Raw genomic sequence first — 21,874 nt, forward strand, 5'->3', positions numbered from 1 at the left:
TGACAATAACGTCAATAACTTTTGCTTTATTTCATTTTCACCCTAACCGTTTATGAAACATTATATTGATGATGAGCCGCTCATTACGGAAGTTCCGATGGTCCGTTAATCGTTTGCCCCTATTCTACAGTTTCACGAAATTTATTTTGTACACCTCATTCCCACTTCCCCTTGGAAATTCCAGCGCTTATTTTTATGGGTCCCCGACGAGAATACTATATGATGTGCACATGTCGGTCCGTGACTGCAACTGAAATCGCGATGGTATACATGCGACCATCGCGATTTCAAACAAGTTACTCACGAACTAATCGATCGCAACTCGGATCGTTTCGAACGACCGACTGTACATCGCGAAATATAAATAAACGGATCACGGAGTTATGCTCTGTGTGAAAAGTGATGATTTCGTGACGAGTCGAAAATTAATTAGAAAAAAAAAAAAATGTTAACGATTAGTTGTAATCAATCAACAACAGCGATGGCGTATCTGCTGTCCGAGCACAAAAATATGAAAACATAAACACTACCGACGTGCGCACGACGGAAGGGAGTAACAATAACAACAACATCAGCGGATTCGAAACGGATGGCCGCCCGTTATCTTATCAATTTCACGCGCGCCGTCGGTGCACGAGTTGACCGGTGGAGAAAAACGTTCGCTACCGCGGACTATATTAAGGCGAGCGGCCGCGGCGAAACGAATCAAACGAGAGAACACACCGTTCGTCCACTCGTACCGTTCACGACACGCTTTTCGTCAACTCGTATCGCTCGGGAGACTGTTGGTCCACTCGCACGGCACACCGGACGCTGTTCTCGACCTTCCTCCTCCTGTCACTCGCGCCCGCCGTCGACAAACCATGAGCTCCAGTGACGGTCTGACCGACATGCTGGCCGGTTCGCTGGCCGGGGCGGCCGTCGTGATGGTCGGCCAGCCGTTGGACACGGTCAAGACCAAGCTGCAAACGTTCCGCGGCCTGTACGCGAACTCGGCGCAGTGCCTGGCGCACACGTACCGGACGTCCGGGTTGCGCGGCCTGTACGCCGGCTCGTCGCCCGCCGTGCTGGCCAGCGTGGCCGAGAACTCGGTGCTGTTCGCGTGCTACGGCTTGTGCCAGCAGATGGTGGCCGCGGCCACCGGGGCTCACGACGCCAAGCAGATGGACGCGCTCAGCAACGCGGTGGCCGGCTGCGCCGCGTCGTTCTTCTCGTCCGTCGTCCTGTGCCCCGCCGAGTTGGTCAAGATCAAGCTGCAGGCCGGCCGCGAACTGGCCGAGTCCCAGGGAAGACGGTTTCGCGGCTCCGTCTACAAAGTCACCAAGGTGAGCTCAACGCGACATGATATTAATAATAATACGAATTATAATTTACTACGCGGTAAAACGTGACGTTCGACGACCCCGCGCAAAAATCCACATCGCATTACTCATCGGCGACCTAACTGTTGGTTGAAACCGATTTTTAGAACGCTCTTTCCGTTGCGTTTTTCTAATTTATTGTTTATTATTTTTTTTTTTTTTTTTTGTACTAAGCATTTTGTACCATTTAGGCGATCATATTTTTTTTCCGACCATTTCCATGGCTGGTGTGTCAGCCGGTAAATGTGTTCAATCATCCCGCAGCAAATTAAGCACGTAGCAAGGTCGGTTATTTTTACGCTAGGATATAAAAAAAAAATAAAAAATAGGACCAAGTAACTCGCGTGAGTTTTTTCGCGTGTAAAATATATTCGTATGCGGGCTACACATTTTTTACAAAAAATTAAAATTACGAATAAAGGTCCCAAAGCATTCGTACGCACGTAAGACAAAAGAAATTACATTTAAATGACCGTACTACTGCATTGCGCTCGAAACGCATTTTTTCCATATTTTTCTGGTATTTCAGTTTTTACACGCTGTAATATTTGAAAAATTGAATTTCCATCTTAACACCTAAAAACGTATATTAACTTGGAGTACAAACTTCTTCATAAACTTTGCTCAATGCGCAGTCGACGACCCACGTTTTATTGATCGCGCAGATGGTCAAACAACCGTTTTTCATTAGAGATCGCGATAATTTTGAATTTTTCCACATTTCACGACTGACTTGTTCGGATAACATCCCTTACAGCTACATCATATCGATATTTGTTTTCTTTTTCGTTCTCTATTTGTTTACTTTTGATAAAATTACGTGCATTATTATTGTTGATGTTGATATTATTTTATCTCTTCCTCGTGTACACGCAATAGCTTTCACAATCAATCAATTATTATCGATATTTTTTATTGTGGATCTGAATTCGTACGGCACTCATTATCAACACGCATTAAAAACCAACAACTGATAACATTTTTTCTTCAAACCCTAAAGCCCTAAACGGTGTACAAATAGCACGTGTTCGCGGACACGTGTTCGTTGCGTTCACATTTTGTGAGCAATACGTGAACACAAATGTTATTTTTCAAACAGAACACAAACGATAAGACTTTTTTAAAGAATCCTAACTGTTTCTATGACATTCGTATTGCTTAATCATTTTCACACGGACTTTAACTATTTTTAGCCACACCACAACATATGCTTTACTTGTTTTACTATGTAAAACTACTACGTCTTACTTCGAAGTCTGAACGTATTAATAGAACAATGATTTAAGTACGGCTCGGTACCTGCATCACGATGTGCATATAATATAATAGTACCGAAATAAAATATAATATTTTAATAACGCTAAAATTCATGTGCATTAATTTAAATAGAATACTACAATATTTACTCGTTTCGGTCGTTATGACATTGTAATACGTACACGTAAAAATTAATCCGTGAGTTTTCGAGACACGGTAGGTACTTTTCTCTGTCCTGTTCGCGCGGGTGTCAAACCACCCCGCTTATCGTTAACGTTCCGTCGTTATAACCGCAATAACCGCGGTCATGGACCGACCATGTAATTGCATGCGCAAAACATTTGCACATGGACGTGTGCAATGTTTTAGCGGTGCTCGGAGATCCTGCGATGATATAATGCACGCGCCCATTATGAAAACTGTCGTTAGCCGAACCAATCGATCGTTTTTAACACTTTCCACGCCGAAAATCATTAGTGCTAGTCGGGTCGAAAAACCATGTTCGGTTCGATGTCGTGATCGTTGAACGATAATTCAAAACGTGATACTGCCGAAAATCAAACTAAACACAAGCAAAATTGTGTCTAATTTTGTGACATTGTGCACGTTAAAACTTGAACAGGTTTATTTGTATTATGATGAAAATGAAAATAAAAGAACGATTGACAGTGACAAAATTAATCAATTTTAAACTATGCAAAACTTGTTTTTCCGGCGAAAATATGGTATTTGCCTGCAATTTACATTTTGAATTCTATACAGGCAATATTTTATGTATTCATAATGAAATCGTTGTTCAACGTTTTGTTTTTAAGTGTAGTACATATCAATAACTTACACCTATGACGTGAAACATTTTGATTTGAACATTAAAATATCACGCGTTGACTTGGTATAAAAATAGGAAACAATAAGTATTGAATCAAATGAAAAGTATTAAATATATGTATTTAATTAATAAAACGAATTTTATATCTGATTTGAGTTCTTCGGATTTATTCATAAGAATCATTGTTTATCTTGATTTAAAAATAAAAAAAATTTCGACAGTACAATGTCTTATATTATTGCCCTTCAATCACGAATAATGATTAAATTATTATAGCCGTTAAGTCAGTCATAACTGACCGAAAAACACGTTCAGCAATCTTTGTCAGCTTAATGATACAGAGTTTTTCATTAATATCCATTCATCCGATGGACAGCTGTTGTCTACCCAAATCAATATCAAACTGTACCTGCGAAACCGTATATTTTTTCAACCTAGTCCACTGTCACCATCAACATCATATACATGGTATATATTGTAATAGTATTACAATGTTCATGACTATAATTATAAAATCGCATCAAATCAAAGTGTCATGCAGCGCTTCTCACTCCGGATTATCGTTCAAAACAGTAAAAATAATTTTTGTGGCGTTTCCGTAATTGTAAAATCATTAAGTTATGTGAAGTTCGAAACACGAAATGTATTCCATACAATATAAAGACTACGATTTCGCAAATTTTAATGTAGGTACTAATTGTAATTTGTCGCAAATGTATGATAAATATTTAACTTATTTCAAGGCACAAAGATTTTTCTGTTAACATAGTGATTTTTTTGTTTGTTCGATTTTATTTGATGTTTTACACTGCTCTTTGTTATAAATGACATATATCAACCTAAGTTTTAATTCTTTTGTAATTAAGTTTATGACATAGGTACTTATATTTTATTGTTTTACATTGTTGCACATAGTTACACAATTTTTAATCAGTAATCAAACTACACATTTTTTGTCAGATTTCCTCGTGAGTAATTTAATTTTTAGGATTTTGAATTATTTATGAATAATTTCATGTGTTTATATGTAAAAAATAAAATAAAAGCAGTTTTAATATGTGTCCAAATACAGGAAATTGTTCTTAAGACTTAAGGAACTACTATAACTTATCTCAAAAAATACAATGTGCTTGTCGTTGAAAAAAAAAGTTTGTCAGGAAATACTGCAACGCGACAGTGAATTATGATAAGACGTTGGGTTGACAGCAAAGAAAAACATGACATTTAAAAAAAAACCTTTCGACTGGATATATAACGTTACAGTACCGTATTTATCATTATTAATTGTTTTAGAGTGTATTTTCCATTGTATGAACACTATGATCTAAAAAAGTGTTTTTTGAATTAGAAAAACACAAAATTCATGGTTTGGTCACAATACAAGTATATCATTTGATTGAAAAACATTCTAAAAATCAGTATCTATATAATTATAGAGCAGTCTAATTTCAAATAAATCATTTCGTGTTAAATACGGACGAGCAATTAAAAAAAAATGTACACGTTTTTATTACCGATCTAATGGTGTAAAATATTTACACCCAGTCATAAATGTATGAACACTTGCGTGTTACTCCATTACAATGAAAAATTTACACTTTACATCACTAAATTTTTTTATGGTACATTTTATTTATGTAAAATCATTAAAAGCTTAAATAAAATAGCAAAAAAAAAAAAAATGAAGCTAAGAAAAGTTCGAAATTTCATATTACGTTCAGATAATTTTTATGATTATAATATCTTTTAATAATTATTATTAAAATAATAAGTGCGCTTAAAGAGTGGTTCGAAAAAAATATAAACTAAAGGACATTGAAGACTTTTTAATATATTAAAAATATTATGTAAACCATTCAGTGATTATAGTTTTATTCCTAAAAACGCCGAATTATCACCGCAATATTGTACCAATATAAAGAAAGACAAACAAAAACCTAGGAGAAATTTAGTATTAGTTTTCTGTTTTTTATTGCACTTCTTAAATATAAGTTAATTTATAATGACTTCAGTATAGTGTCTTTTATAGACTTAAAAAATAGTGACATTTATATACAACCCGAGAAATTTTTCGTTAAAAAAATACGCATTCTAATCACACTTGATCTCATGCATAATATCTATATTGTTGACAGTTTATCGTGTGCATTATAGAACATTTATAATTGAACCATAAACATGGTTAAAAGTTTCTCTGATGAGTGCTGGTTGTATGTTTATTACTTTTTGTTGTTCAGTAAGTAATTTGATCTGCCTTAATTGAAGTTCTATACGACATCTATATATGCGACATAAGTATATTTCTAAAGTATTGTTGGGCTAAAATTAGCTCATAGTTAATTTGAACAATAAAGTTGCAAGTACACTATCGTAAGGACAATATATAGATTTTGCTTTAATCAGGTCTTATATTCGAATATATCAGTTCATATTGTTTCGAGAAGTTTCTACAACAAGCCATGCATTTTCAAACAACTAGAAACGTTGGAAACCGTATTATCGATTACTTCTTTGTTAATCAACGAGAAATACCATTGTTGCTAAAATTCAATTACATTTAAATGCCTTCTTTTTGTTAATTTGATGGAGAAAAAAAAACAATAATTGTTATTGACGGTGAGCACAACATATCTGACAGTAAAATATATATTGTTTTAAACAGTGTCTATGTTGTGGTTTGATGAGAAAAAACAATTTATATTTTCTAAAGAAATATCTGGTATTGAATTGAACTTTTACGCTGAAAATTATCAACTAATTGGTTATAAATCGGTAATGGATTATTCGAGTTCTCATCAGAACATATTATGTTGCTAAATTTTATATAGAATTAAAGTCATACCGAACGTTGAAAACGTAAAACTTTGTTATTGCTGTTATTCGCATTAAACACTAAAAGATGATTTTTATAAACCTCGGGTCTTCGGCGATTAAAATTATAGTTGTTTTTGTGACAGTTATGTTTATATTATTATTTTTTTATTTTCGAGAAAGGGGAGTTTGTGAGAACAAAAGGCTTCACAAAAGCTCGTATTCAATGCGACCTATATGTGTGCAAATCCACTGCGCTGGGTCTAAATAATTGTTTTAAAGGATTATAAAATGTATAATATTATATAATATAGTATTTACTGCGTCTACGTAAACAATTATAGTATGATTTATTTTATTCAGTCCACTTAAGCTCTTTATATTATAATATAGTGTTCCTTAAAATGTCATTAAATATTTTAAAACCCAGCGTTTAGTTTGCGCGTACGGTATTTCTAAATAAATTAACGTTTAAATAGGCATAATTGGTTCGGTTTATGAGTTTATTACAATATACGTAAAACTATTATTCTGCAAACAAATACCAGCAGCGGCTTATGGATACAAACAATAGTTAAACAATTTTATAATTTTATAATTTTTAAATAAACGCGATAATTTATTTTTTGATTAAATCATTAGTAAATAATACAATATTATGTGTTTAAACGAATTAATCGTTTTCATAAAATGTCTATTCTCCGCATACAAATAAATTTTACGAGTATACTATATGTTAGTTTTGAAAATCCGGGTTTAGAAGTTTACAATTTTATTACTTTTTTTAATGTATAACTTATTAATATTAATTTATTATTTCACCGATAGGATTAAAGACTTCATTTTAATTATATTATATTTTTATGTTTAAAATATTTTTTGATATCTAATAGAAAAATAAATAATATAATTTAAAATATAATTAAAATTTATAAATTGCATTCGTTAAAACAATTTTATTTTTTTGATAGAGCAATTCTTAAAAAAAAAAGGAAAAAATGAGTTTATCTATTGCTGTATAATGGTCAATTTATTAACTCCCTATTTATAATTCAACCGGATTCCCGTCTATGCTATGCAAGTACAAAAAAATATCTAATATAGATAGATTTGAACGTAATCCGGGCCCGGCGACCCAGAGAACCCTAATCAAGTGTATCTAAATATAACATAAGAACACCACTGTAAAGCCATTCTCCATGTCTAACATTGACTGAAAATCATCGTTAAGTTTTGATTTATCATTTATCATTTATATTTAATTCTAACCATTTTAATGTGTATTTGAATAATATCTCGTGCACTAATAATTTAATCTCGAATTTAATCCACACTGAATCTTTATGGAAACATCTTGGTCAAGTTGATTTGGCAATGTTTGCCAACAATACATTCAGATAATAGATCCCGTAAAATGTTCCTTGATATATTCATCAGTCACAAATTGGGAATTTTCATTCACCTTATATTCATCCTCCCAGTATTTTTATTGGTGATAAGTGATTTTTTTTATTACTACTAAAAATCCCTTCCATTTGAATATTTGGGAGCTTAATTATGTCTCAATATAAAAAAAAAACTATTTTTTTTTTGGTCTAGCACATCAAATATTATATTTAATATTTACTGGATATAATTTATATCACGGTTGGATAACTGGTCCTCGAGCCTTTTTTATTTGGCCCGTGCTATATTTTCAAATTATATCATACAGTTTTAATGTTTATCTTATGTTGTCTGGTATTAAACATCGTTAAATATCTAAATATCATATATAGTATGTATGCATATAATTTTCAACCATAGTTGTTTGTACCTAACTATTTAACTATATCAGTTTCTTCATATCGTACGTGTCGTGCTGTCGTGTATGTTCAATTTATTATTTTCGTGTATATAAACAATAAGTAAAATGCTTATCTTGAATCATTTTTTTTTTTTTGTTTTCCATGCTCTGGACCGCTAGATTTTAATTTTTAGCCTTCTAGTAACTTTGAATGGTCAATCCCTGATTTATATGAAAATTATTTTCAGAAAATATATCCTGCACAATATTCAACTCCCTACAGTTACGGCCTTAAGCGATACTAAGGTACCCAATGTAAACGAACACAAATACATACCAATAATAGGTGAAACTTGAAGGGCATTTGGTTATCCCTTTTTTGTGCATTTTATTGGAGTGTTTGTGTGTGTCATAAAATATTTATAACACGAACAATACCGCAACGTGTAATATTCTTATCGCTAGATTTTTTTTTCGTGTCGAGATAGGATTTAAATTTTTTAATTTCGCTATTAAATGTCGATTGTATGTTTCCCTCAGAATTTCAACCCAGCAGTTTCGTTTGCTTACGTACACGCCATAAACCACTCGATTTAAAAACGTTTAAATATGCTGAATACTATGTAAACTCGTGACACGATCGATATATCCCGTAGCCACTATAAATTACTGCAGTAAAATAAAAAATAAAATATATTTAAACCGTTCTGCTATAATCGTTCTGGCGGAAGCCTGTCAGAGAAATGATAATATTATAATGCCTAAAAGTATTATACATAATTTAAGCTCTGTGATATAGCGTGGTCGGCTCGGTCTCGCAACGGCTCTAAGTACCCTCCTAGCTTTTCCCCTTGTCGATGGAGGCGATCATTAAACATTTTACGTTTTACAATAATAAAAATAATTTGTAATAATATAACTAAAATTTTTCCGTCGGTATTCTGTGCCAGCAAAAAGGCCCATGCCTTTGGAATATTATTTTATTTAATTTCACCCATGGAATCGATATTTTCTGTAAAAAATGTTAAATTACCATATCATACGCATGGGTGGCTTTAATTTTAAATACATTGTAGAATGAGTATAATTTGGCTAGCGTAGAATGTTGTATAATATATTTAAAAACTTTTAATATTATAATAACTTTGCAATAGGATATGACTTCATTTTTACAGTTTCCGTAATATAATTGTAAAAAAACAATCATAGGGAAACTAAAATATTTCATTTTTATAATATTTACTACATTGTTCAAAAATTGACTTACTCTGAAACGAAAAAATAAGCACTATTTTGTTTTTTTTTTTTTCATTAAATCATCAAAATTATACTCCCGAATCATGGTAACCTGTGTACATTAATATACAAAATATAATTTTATGCAAATACGACTATTTATTGATCGTTTTTTTTTTTTTATTTTATTTTTTTTTTTTTTGTCGGAATCTTTATTTTAGAAAAATTTTAAATTATTTTTAAATAAGATTAATAAAAAAAAACATGGAATTTAGTTGTAAAACATCTTGGCGCTTTTTTGTGATGCTCAAACGGGCTAAGTGAACTTTTGTTTTTTTTTTGTGATTTCTTCAAAACAACTACGTAGAATATAATTTGAATTTTTGTTGACCTAAATAACACTTTGAAAAATTTAAGTTATTTTTATTTACTCAATTTAAAGGATTAAAAAAAAAATACATTAAAAGTATTTTTAAAAAGAAAACATCGTTATTAATCAAGAGACCTTGATAATCATTATTAATCATTAAGTACTCGATGTTTTTAGTCATCGCCTCGAGTGTTGTGCAATATAAATATTGAATTTCCAATAATAATTATTTTCTGCTCGAAAAAAAATAAAGTGTAAAATCAACGTCAGATGGGATTTTTTTTTTTTAAATCGACATTAAATTATCACAAAAAAAGTAAGACCACTTTATCTCTTTACTAAAGGGTTTAAAGCTAACATTATAAGCTCGGAGTTTATAATTTAAAATTATCGAATCCCGGCGGATATAAGTCAAGGCCCGAGGGCACTTCTAGGCAATTTGACCATTTCAGTGAATTTTATTAACCGAATACAAATTAAAGGGGAATTTTCATATATACGCTTTTTGAATACTATATCAACATAATACAAACTGATCAAAAGCATGATAGAATTCTAGTCATTTTTTTTTTACTGATCTTAAAAAACGTTCACTATGTAGTCTCGTTAGTTTCTATAATAACGTTTGTTTATACTAAGTTGGGTAATAATTTCATTATTATTACAATTACTTTCTTCTTATTTATTTTTTACTTTTCTGTAGCATCGTTTTTTATTTTATTTTATTTTTTTGGGACATTTAGCTTTTGAAATAAACTGTTAAGTTATATTTAATGTTCATAAAATAATTTTTTATTTAATTGAAACCATTTGCACGGTTTAGAGTTTGGACACAATAGTAGCAGACTAGATAATCCGATGACTCCGAATTCCCGTTATAACAATTAACTATTTTGTAAATATTATGGGTATTACTGCTGAGGTAATTTTATTATAATTTTAATTCCACTCGTACGGTACGTAAATAGGAGCAGTATAGGTACTTATTTTATCAATTAACAGTATCCTCTTACCAATTATATGATATGATCGATACGTAGACAATATTTTTACCACTGGTAAGTATTATCACAATATATTTTAGTAAAGTAGATACGGTCATTCAAACTTTTTAAACCTTTGAACTCCCGTTGATCGTTTACATAAATGTTATTTATCACGATGAAATATTTTTACTTTGTGTTATTATATTTTTTTTCTCTTTTTTGGTGAGAGCTCTCACTTGCATAATATATTTTAACGTGAAGGACGAAATAATGTGATTTTCAACAATTTAATACTTGATATTTATGAAAATACTATAAATCTGGTCTTTGGGTGTACTCCTAAAGAACAAATATATAGTACATTAATTAAATAGTTATTAATCTAAATAATATAACAAAATAATTGAGATGCAATAGGTTCAAATTAACGAGATTACCTTTTCCCGTCGAAGGAGATGATGCATAATAATACGGTCGATCCGTCTTTCGTGTACATTAAAAGCTGTTTTTGTAATAATTGGAAACGGTTTAAAATCGTATTCCTCCTCCCCCGCATTATGTATTGTGTAATTGCTGGTAAATTAGTAATAACACGCAAATATGTAGTACGGTCAACATGAATTACAAAGAAAGATCACCCGGATAGAAAATTTAATATATTCTAGAAAACAACTTGAGTGGATCGAAAATGCAATATAAATAGTGAATTTCTAAACCCATTGATTATTGTTAACGTCGGAAAGTTACGCGAACGTATACATGTAGATATTGTCGGTTTGAAATAATAATACTAATAATAAATTCGGAGCTTGTATCGCGCGAAAAGCTTTGAATAATAGCTCAAATAATCACCACGACGGTCCTTGAAAACGTAAATTAATGACAGTGAAACCGAACGAAAAAAAAAATATATATGTTGTGTTCACCATTGAGTTAAACATCCGTTATATTATTTTTTGTCTGCCCACAGGACATCGTGCGGAACTACGGCGTGAACGGTATGTTCCGAGGGCTGACGATGACGGTGGCGCGCGAGATGCCCAGCTACTTCTGCTTCTTCGGCGTGTACGAGGCGGTCCGGGAGTCGCTGAAGCCGGTCGGCCGGAGCCGCGACGACTGTGGCCTGCTGGCCACCACGGCGGCGGGCGCGGCCGGTGGCATGCTGCTGTGGACCGTCACGTTCCCGGTGGACGTGGTCAAGTCGCGCATACAGCTAGACGACGCGATGCCGACCCGGGGCTGGACCGTGTGCATGATGCGCGTGTACCGGGCCGAGGGCATGTCCGCCCTGTACAGCGGCCTCGCGCCCACCCTGGTCCGGTGCGTGCCCTCGTCCGCCGTGCTGTTCATCGTCTACGAGTACACCAAGAAGCTGTTCGACCCGTAGACCGCGGCCACGGCCCTGTTGGCGCACCGACAGGATGACGGTTTGACCGGGTCGGAGGGACTGCGACGGGTTGGTTCCGACCCCGCGCAACCCGGTTGTGACGTCCACGCGAACCGACCGAACGCCCGCGTTTTCCCGATCACGTCCGACAACGATGCGCGTGACGGACCGCTACACCGATTCTTGTCGTCCCACGCGTTTCCCGGAAACGTCGACGCTTTACCGCACCGCATCGGTGGCGCATTCCACATCGTTGATAATCCAATGAACACTAAAAATCTGCAAGAATCATAACGTGCACGAACCAACGTGCCACTGGCGTAACATCGTTGTATTATTACAGTTCATACATTGTAAAAATGTATATATTAATATTAGGGCTGTGAATTTAAAAAAAGGTTCAAAAACCTTATAAAATGCATTAAAAATTTCAAAAAAATTCAATAAAATATGCACTTAAAACGCAAAAAATTCAGTTAAATAGAAAAAAATTCAATATAAAATGCCAAAAATTATAGTATAAAATGATTTTTAATTTAATTTTTATATTTATATTAATATTAGGTACAGGATATTACACATTAGTACATTAAATGCATGTGTTTATTTTAAAAAAAAAAACAAATAAAGAAAATTTTGATCGAATTTGATTTTTCTATATGTAGGTACTATATTTTAATATTTATTCTGTTAAAATATTAAAAAAAAATTTTAATATGTTTATTTTCGGGTATGTTATTCAATCTTTGGTCTTAAGAATTGATCAAAAATACCAGAAAATTAACTAAAAAAGGAAAATATGACCTAAAAAATTAAAAATAAGAAAAATTGCAAAAATATGCAAAATTAAAGTTGCATAAATGGATTCGTAGTAACATAATTCAAATTATGTACTTACAAAGCTACGTTTTACAATCACCAAAAAAAAAAAAATAAATGCACTTTCCTACAAATTCTCAGCCCTAATTATTATTATACACTACCACCGATCAATGGACGAGTGGCTCGAATGAGCTTCGCAAATCGTTTACTTTAAACACAATGCGTAATCATATACCTAGTTGAAAACAATTTTTTAAGAAATCGACCTTATGTTTTTTAATTTTTGATGCAATTTTATAGTTCTGACGATTCGTACGTTTAGTTTTACCCGCTAGATCTTTTGTCAAGATACATAATACCTGTGTACAGCAATATCATAAGGTTGACATTTTCAAATTATATTATAGTATTGTACTTAATTGTACACTCTGATAATGAACAACTAATTGCCACGAAAAAAAAAAAAATAATGACAATCATCTGCTCTTATGTTATTATTTACGCGATTTCCTTTTTTTTTTTTTTTTTTTTTTTTTTCATTAAAACATTCCAGTCTTGTCCATTATTATTTACTTCTAACGATTGGAAGAAGACAAAAATCTATATTATAGTGAATGTGTACCCAATATTTCAACTATCTATATTTCACTATTGACGTATAATTTTTATGTTCAATTATTGTAATTTATACGGATATATTGGCACCTTAGGTATTATGTAAAAACTAAATACCTACTTTAATATTTTGAAAACTGCAAAACTTTTGTACTCGGCGTAAACGTATGTTATATATTACATTTATCTAAATTTGTATACTGTATAATACATCAACTATGTACGTAGTATTAAATTATCTGTGTATTGTATGATGAATAAATTCGAGTGACTCAATGTATTTTTATTTTTCCAATGCAAAATCATTGATTACTTTATGCTTTATATTTATACTAATATCTCAACATCTAATTAATTGTGAAAATATTATTAAAATAATATTTGTTTTCTCAACATTTAACTATGTAAGACCCTTGATTATTGTATATTATTATATTTATATATCTAAACAAACAACCTACTCCATATATATGAAACATTTATATGTTACTATTAACAATTAAACAACATAATATTGTTACTTTTTTAGAAACGAAAATACACACGTGTTTATTTATTGCGTATAATACCATACTACATTATCCATTGATTAAATTGGGGAGGACGAAGGATAACGGTATACCCATTATTATTTAAAGTTAATTAAGTTATTAAATTATTTAAGATTATGCGCCGTCTTTAATTTTAATTTTCAAAGTCTGGAAGGACGTTAGTAATAAACACAAAAAGCATAAAATATATTATTATATGAAATTTATTGAAAATTATACAAGTGAAAAAAAAATGAAGACTAAAAAGAAAAAATATGAATAATGATATAATAGATTGCGATATGTAAGAAATAAATATAAGATAATATTTTAGTAATCGTGGGTTAATTTAACAGGGTAATAAAGTAAACCCTTTTTTTTCATCATAAATAAGTTATTTTTATATTAAAACCAATTGGATTATGCTTTAGACTTTTAATTTCCTGAAAAAGTATTCAGAGTTTAAAATTAAGTACATTCTTAAAAACCATGTTATTTTTATTTATTAATTTGAAAATAATGTATAATTTTGTATACTTTTGGTACCCACAACAAAATAATTTTATTTATCAGTACCTAATAATTTATTTATATTTATAGAAAATCTATTGGCTATTTCCTGTGTTCAATAATATTTATGTTTTTAATTATTTTCAACTATGTTACAAGGTGTTAATTAAGACATCAATAAATAAATAACTTAAGTTAATAAGTTAATTGAAAATGTTCATATAAATTTTAACTTAACAGAGTTAAAAAAAAATTAGGTTAACTGTTAACATTAAACCTTTTAAATTGTGTTCCATCAACTTAACTCAGTTAAAAGTTATCATTAACTTGCCCAGGCTTTTGCTCAAGTACATATTTACTCAGAATAAGCAAATTTGAACTAAAGATTTTTAGGGCTTGGGACAAATTAATGCGGAGGCCCCTCAATCATCACAATAATATAAAAGTATGATAAAAAAATACACTTCAAGTTTCCAAAAAGGTTGGTAAATTTAGTTTTACAAACTTCAACCAATCGAGGTCATTTTAATGCATCAATAGTACAAATAACATTTTTAATAAATTATCAGTAATGTATTACCAATCACCACATTTAAAAAAATTAAATTTATTCCTATATCATTTTTAAATAACCATAGAAAATAAGAACTATGACACCTCGACTGGTACTGAATTGGTTTCCGAGCTCCAACCCTTCATTCCGAATTGGTTCTCATTTAAAAAAAGTATTTTATTAAATTGAGCTAAATTGGTTGCCTTTGGATTACGCGCATTTTCCTTCTCAATATTACAGGCTTAGGACTGTTAACTTTAAAGTAGGTTAAGTTAAAAATGTGTATTCATGCGTGTGAAAAAAATATATAATACATACAATTTATAGTCATTGATTTGGAAGTCAACTAGTCATCCCTTATTATAGGTGTATAAAATACGTACAATAAAATATAATAAATAAAATTTAAAATCGTTGATTTGTAAATTCGAAGCAAACTTTCTTCGAATATTCAATTTGCATAAGATTCTCATTCATGTACTCAGCGATATAGTTCTTCAAGTATTTATTATTTCTTTTCTGTTTGATTTCCTTGTATTATTACTTCAAAATTTAATACCATTAAATTTCTAAATACTGTTTAAAATCTCTATAAAATAAAATATATTAGTATAGGCACTTACAAATTGTGTTCAATAAAAAATTTAAGATAACTAGTATAAAGTTATCATGTGTAAAATAAAAAAATAAAAAATATTTAATAAAAACAACAAATGTATGTCAAGTGATCATAATATGTTTGTTACAATATTTTTAACAATATTTTTGTTAAATAATACAATAAAATAATTATTTCTGTTTTGTTTTAATTCTTTTTTCATCTGTATTTTTTTTATTTATTTTTTTTTTGCGACATAAAAAAACAAATGTATGAATTGAACAAATTTTATTTTTTTTTACAGACATATTTCAAATTATAATATATATATATAATATTCTCTAATTCCCGAAATATGCTAAAATATGTAAAATACATTTTTTCTATAAACTCAGTGACTAACAAGTTAAAACAATTTAAAAATATTAAATTAATTTTTGTAAACATTTTAGACCATAAATTGCAATTTATTTTAACCAACTAGAAATATTATGTTGTAAGATTGTTTTTTTTTCGGGAGGAGGAAATTTGTTTTTATTTTTACACCTTATAAATCTTTTTATAAACAAATATGTTTAAAAGAAAAAATGATAGAATTCTGGCCTTATGGGCTACCTAAAAAAATTTGGTAGGTCTTAGATTTTTGTAAAGGAACGCTCCTCAAATGTTGCTGATTATTGTCCCCCTCAACATTTTTACCTCTTTAACTACTAACATTATCATTATATTATTAAACAGAAAACCATGCACTATATTGGCTTATTTATTTTATAATACTTTATTAGTCCATACAGAACTTCGAGAGTTTACGACTGCGTGTAAATAAACTTACGTGGTGCAATACGTGTATACGACCGTTTGTATTGCGTTGTATTCTACAAATTGCATGGTAAAATCAATAACAAGTGTTTTTAATCCTGTAAGTAGTCTCGATTGATTAAGCTTCATAACATAATAATTATAAACCAACCAATAGACTGTCAGTTTTTAATGGAAACTGTGTGATTCTGAACGTCTGTAACGGTCTGTTATCATAATTGTCATAGTAGGTGCAATACAGTTCAAACCAGTAATGATAGTGATTAGCGAGAGACTTAAATTCCTTCTAAATATGCATATATCAATGAATCAACAGCTCGTTCTTTCTATTGATTTTTGACAGATCGAGAGTGAAAATTGATTGGAAACGTTTATTGATATTATCACCTAGGGGAGGAAGGGAATTCTTCTTGGACTTATAACGGTCCTCTGGTAAGTTTTGTCTATGCTCTAATTCTTATGAATAGGACATTACGATGTATTACATGCATCAGCATACAGTCAATATGCAACGTCGTTTCTCGATATATACGCTAACCGACTTTTGAAGCTTTAAATTTAATTCCATACAATTTGTTGATAAAAATCAAATCTAAAGGAAAATACCAAGAAATTATATTATAATGTATATGGTATGTTCGTTAACATTTAATGTTTTATACAGATATTTTCAGTATATTGCATAAACATCGTCTACATATATTAAAACTATAAGCAGTGGCGGCTATCCTAGAATATAGGTGCAGCGACAGTTACAGTGATTAAACACTCAGAGTAATTAAATTACATAGTAGATGGGTGGTGGGTGGGTACTTCTTACGCTTCGCTACATCTATATTTTTAAGGATAGCCGCCACTGGTTACAATTGTAATGTGATCATACCTGGTGAATCACTCTATATATAAATATAGAATACCAGGCAAGTTGGAAACGATCTGTAAACGATAATATAATATGATCAGTAATAGTGTACCTATAGTCAGTGGAGGTGCGTCAGAGGAAACTGAGATAGCGTCTCCCCAATAATTATAACAATGAAAAACAAAAGTTTTCAAATAATTTCATATTTTTGTACTTTAGGTTTAAAATTAAAATTAAATTGCAAATATGGGTTTATTTAAAACAAAAATTTTGGGTTGACTTTTTCCAAATCATTTGTTTAGTTAATTTAATTATAACAATAAAATTATAAAAACACGATTGTTATAAAATAAATCCTGTAATTTAAATTCTTTAATAGAAGATAAAAATTTAATAACATCTTACTCGTCATGTTTGCAGTAAAGAAATTTGATAGCTCCTCTCCACCAACATGCTTTGTCACATAACTGTAGTAAACAGTTTGATCATCATAAATAGAAGCTACTAAAGCATCAAACGATCTATTTTTATTTTGTTTACTATGGAAAACATCAAATCCTATAATCAACATGTTCTAAAAATATCAAGGTAATTACATACAACATATTAAATTTATAATTCAAATCTAATACTTTTTTGGAAATTTTAACCAACCATGAAGCACATCCAAGTTTACTGTTGATCTGTATAGCAATTTTTGTTACCACTGATAAATTAATATTTTGTGCATTCCTTAAAACAATACTTACTTATGATGGAACTAAAAATAAATATGCTCATGATAAAATGCGGCAAATTAATTTTATGTTAAGGAATATCATTTAGTCTAAAAAATGAGTATTGATTACTGAGAAAAAAAATTATATTGAAATCCTAATATAATAAAAATTACGCACCTTTAAATAATCAATGTATTTATTTTTGAATTTATTTTTATTTTTAATAACCTAATCTACTAATGATACAATATTTAATTTCATTTTATATTATAAATTATTTCTTAAAATATTATTTTAAATACCTATAGAATTAAAATGATAATGTATAATTAACCTTTATTATTACATGGCATGCTTCCGTGACATTTTGAATTGCACAAAATGCTAGATGATTTGCATTTATACATCGATATATCGATATATTGTATACTTTATCGGTAAGATAACTGACTTACTCGGTTACAAGTTAAAATAAAATATTATACTCTGGAAGTCCGACGCTTTATTATTATATAGAATGCTAATAAAAACTCTAAAGTCTATTTCATATATAACTTTTAACATTGTCCAATATTGACTGGTTAAGATTAACATTATCCGGATAGTGTTAATAATTCCTGCTTATAAACAAAAAATTATACATTAACCATAACAGATGGCTAATGTTGACATTAGTCGGATAATGTCGACATTATCCAAATGTTAACATTACCCGTAATATATATACTTAAAAATATTTATAATACTTGTACATACATATATTTTTAAAAAAGATTTGTTTGGAAATAAGATGAGGGTTGAAAACCAGCCACCAAGTCACCAAAAAAAAAAAAATTAAGTAAATAAATGATATGTACAATAGGTGTGAAATTAGGAGGGGTTCACCCCAATCAACACCGAAATATCAGAACATTTTTTATAAAAAAATGACTTGATCTACAATTGTATGTTATTCCAGAGTTTCAGTTTTTTCAGACTTGCAAATAAAATATATATCTCATATAATAATTAAAAATGTTATAAATGTATCAATATTTTACATTTACATTTCTTAAAATCCTCCATCCCAACATTTGTTCCTGATTTCGTTCCTGATTTACAATAATTAATATTATAAGAAATACATATTTTGTACTTCATATTCATGGTTAGAATAAAGATTGACTTTAATCAGGTGTAATACCGTAACTAAAAGAATGAAAAAATCTATACAGTCTAATTATCCATAGACCATGTAAATTTAATGAATTATCTAAAAAAAGAAAGTTGTGACAAAAAAAGAATATTTTTAATTAAATTGAAGTTGTACAAAGTTATTAAAGAAAAAAATTCAACTGAAATTATGATAAAATAAAGTGTGTATATACTGCTATAATATATTTCAATATATATTTTTTATGTATTTTAATAAATTGAAGCTCATTAATTTTAAATAATTTCTAATATTGATATATTTAGCATGACTTACCACATACTTTGAGTAAACCCAGTCAGAGTACATAATTTAGGAATTAGGTATATTACTCTAATAGTATCACTCTTATCGTGTACATTTTTTCTCTTTTTAGAAATTATTAGAGGCTGTCCAGCATTTTTAAGTTTAATGTTCGATTTCCAAAATTGAAAAATAAACTGCTTCTTTAGAAAAAATACTTAAATACGAGTACATATTATAACTGTTAAATAATAAGTCATAAATAATATACTTGGAAGTAATTATCTATATAGGAGATTTGAGTTCCATCTTTTTTTGGAAATGTGAACTTAATGGTTCATTTCTCATCAACATCATCAATTTTGTATGTTTAATTATTATAATTTGTAAGAACTGCAGTCCCGATTACAGCAGCTTTAAATTTATTCTAAGAATAAAAAAAAAAATTATAAATAATATTTTCTTATGTACACCAAAAATAGGTTACCAACTATTGTTCCCATAGTTAATATTCTACAAATAATAACCTATTACGAAAGTACCATGTTATATTTGATATTAAATATTTTTTTTATTGGAGCATGAAAGAAATATGGCACACCACACATCATTATTTTTTCTTACTTTATTATATGTAAATCAATGAAAATTTGGATTTGGAGAAAAATTAACAAAACATCATGGATTATGGATTGAAAAGAAAACAAATGAGTAGGTAAGTGTTAAATTACGTAAGAGAAAAGCGGGATATAATGGACACATATTAAGAAGGAAAACAAAATTAATAGGACTCTCATTTGAATAAAACACATTTATAAGGAATATTTTCGAGGAAAAGATCTTAAGGTACGGTGTCCAAGGCGCGGCTAATCGCCGCTACTGTCACAGCCACACTGTTTTTACGCGATTCCTATGGACTAGTTCCGATGAACGATTGCGGCTTTGCGACTATGAAATGGACGCTGCACGGCTCTACTCGATCGAAAGCAGGACACAATGACACTCGCCAGGGGCTTTTATATATTATACTATACTATATTATATTTTAAATACCATGGAAGAATCACAAAACTTTGCTGAAGTGGTATTTTTGCCTAATCAAGAGGAAATATTAATTGAAGTAGTACGTAATAATCCTACACTTTATGACTTGTCAAAATAAAGCCACAAAGACATAATTCTGTTGCTAGGTGGTTAATTAATCCAAACTCAACTAAGGATAATTAATAATTGAACTGTTGACGATTGACCAAAAAAAACTCGCGAAATTTTGTTTCATTATTTAATAAATATTTTTCAATTAAAATGTCAAAAAGACCTTCAGTCTGACTTCTGTCAACCTAATTGTTATTTTTTCTAAACAAATCTAAAATTAAGAATATATTAGGTACATATAAAATAATAAGTATAATCAAAAATAATATTTAAATATCACATACAAAATATTATAATCACTTTAGAGAAATATGCATACAAGGAAAAATATAATGACAAGTCTCAACTTATCAACTCTTAGAATAAATAAAGACCATTTTTAATTTATATAGACTTTAATGATTTTTGATAAAATTTCCATAATTACTTTAGTCACTGGATCATAGTAGTTTCTTCCAATTAATTTTAACTCTAAATGTCTAAGACAATTTTACAACAAAATGTTGTAAACTTTGATTTATGCATAATCACCAGGGTTCAGTAAATGTTACAGTTATAATAAATATTTATCCATTTGAACTACGTTTTGATGTCAGCTCAAATTTCTAAAAAATAATTTTATTATACATTAAACACAAATTATTTAAATTTATTCTTAACTCGAATTAACAAAGCTGTATTAATAATCAATCATATATATATTAATAATAATTTATAAATATTAAAAAGACTTACATCTCACTTATATTTTTTACTACTAAATAACATAGTGCCCTTAAATAAATAAGCTCCTAAAATATCATTGTGATTGCTTAACAGACCATGACAGAACCATGACTTTTTCTTCTTCGGGACTAAAATCAACACAATATTGATATAGGATCCGATTAGTATAAGTTTTAATTGGAAAATAATTTTATAACAATGACATTGGTTTTCCGATATATCCTGAGAAATAAGTAATCAGTAAATTATATTCTATTCAATATTTATATTTCTTTTTCATGATTTATTTATATAATATTGAATAATATATTAAATAACTATTTATGCACAGTGCAGCACTGTCAGTGCTTGGAATTTTCAAACAAATTGAGGAAAAACATTTTTTTATATTCATAAGTAGTTAATAATAAATTTTAAAATCTTTAAATTTATATTTTTTATAGTTATAACTAATGTTCAACTATTTTGAAATAATTTTTATACAATATAAATGTTTAGACAGATTAG

At 29.9% G+C, this 21,874-nt stretch overlaps 1 protein-coding gene across 1 annotated transcript; it reads left to right on the forward strand.

The window, feature by feature from the left end:
* The first annotated feature begins 619 nt into the window (after positions 1–619).
* On the forward strand, positions 620–12,446 carry LOC112687108 (mitochondrial ornithine transporter 1-like). Its single transcript, XM_025559700.1, has 2 exons — positions 620–1,325; positions 11,607–12,446. Exons 1-2 carry the CDS (start codon positions 864–866, stop codon positions 12,021–12,023), a joined length of 879 nt encoding a protein of 292 aa, XP_025415485.1. The 5' UTR covers positions 620–863; the 3' UTR covers positions 12,024–12,446.
* The last annotated feature ends 9,428 nt before the right edge of the window (positions 12,447–21,874 follow it).

This window comes from Sipha flava, unplaced genomic scaffold (assembly GCF_003268045.1).
Source record: "Sipha flava isolate LNK unplaced genomic scaffold, YSA_version1 0_pilon_pilon, whole genome shotgun sequence".
NCBI classification, from domain to species: domain Eukaryota; kingdom Metazoa; phylum Arthropoda; class Insecta; order Hemiptera; family Aphididae; genus Sipha; species Sipha flava.

Coding starts and splice junctions, on each gene's coding strand:
- LOC112687108 (XM_025559700.1), top strand. CDS start 864: ATGAGCTCCAGTGACGGTCTGACCGACATGCTGGCCGGTTCGCTGGCC. Junction 1,326..11,606: donor CCGTCTACAAAGTCACCAAG/GTGAGCTCAACG, acceptor GTCTGCCCACAG/GACATCGTGCGGAACTACGG.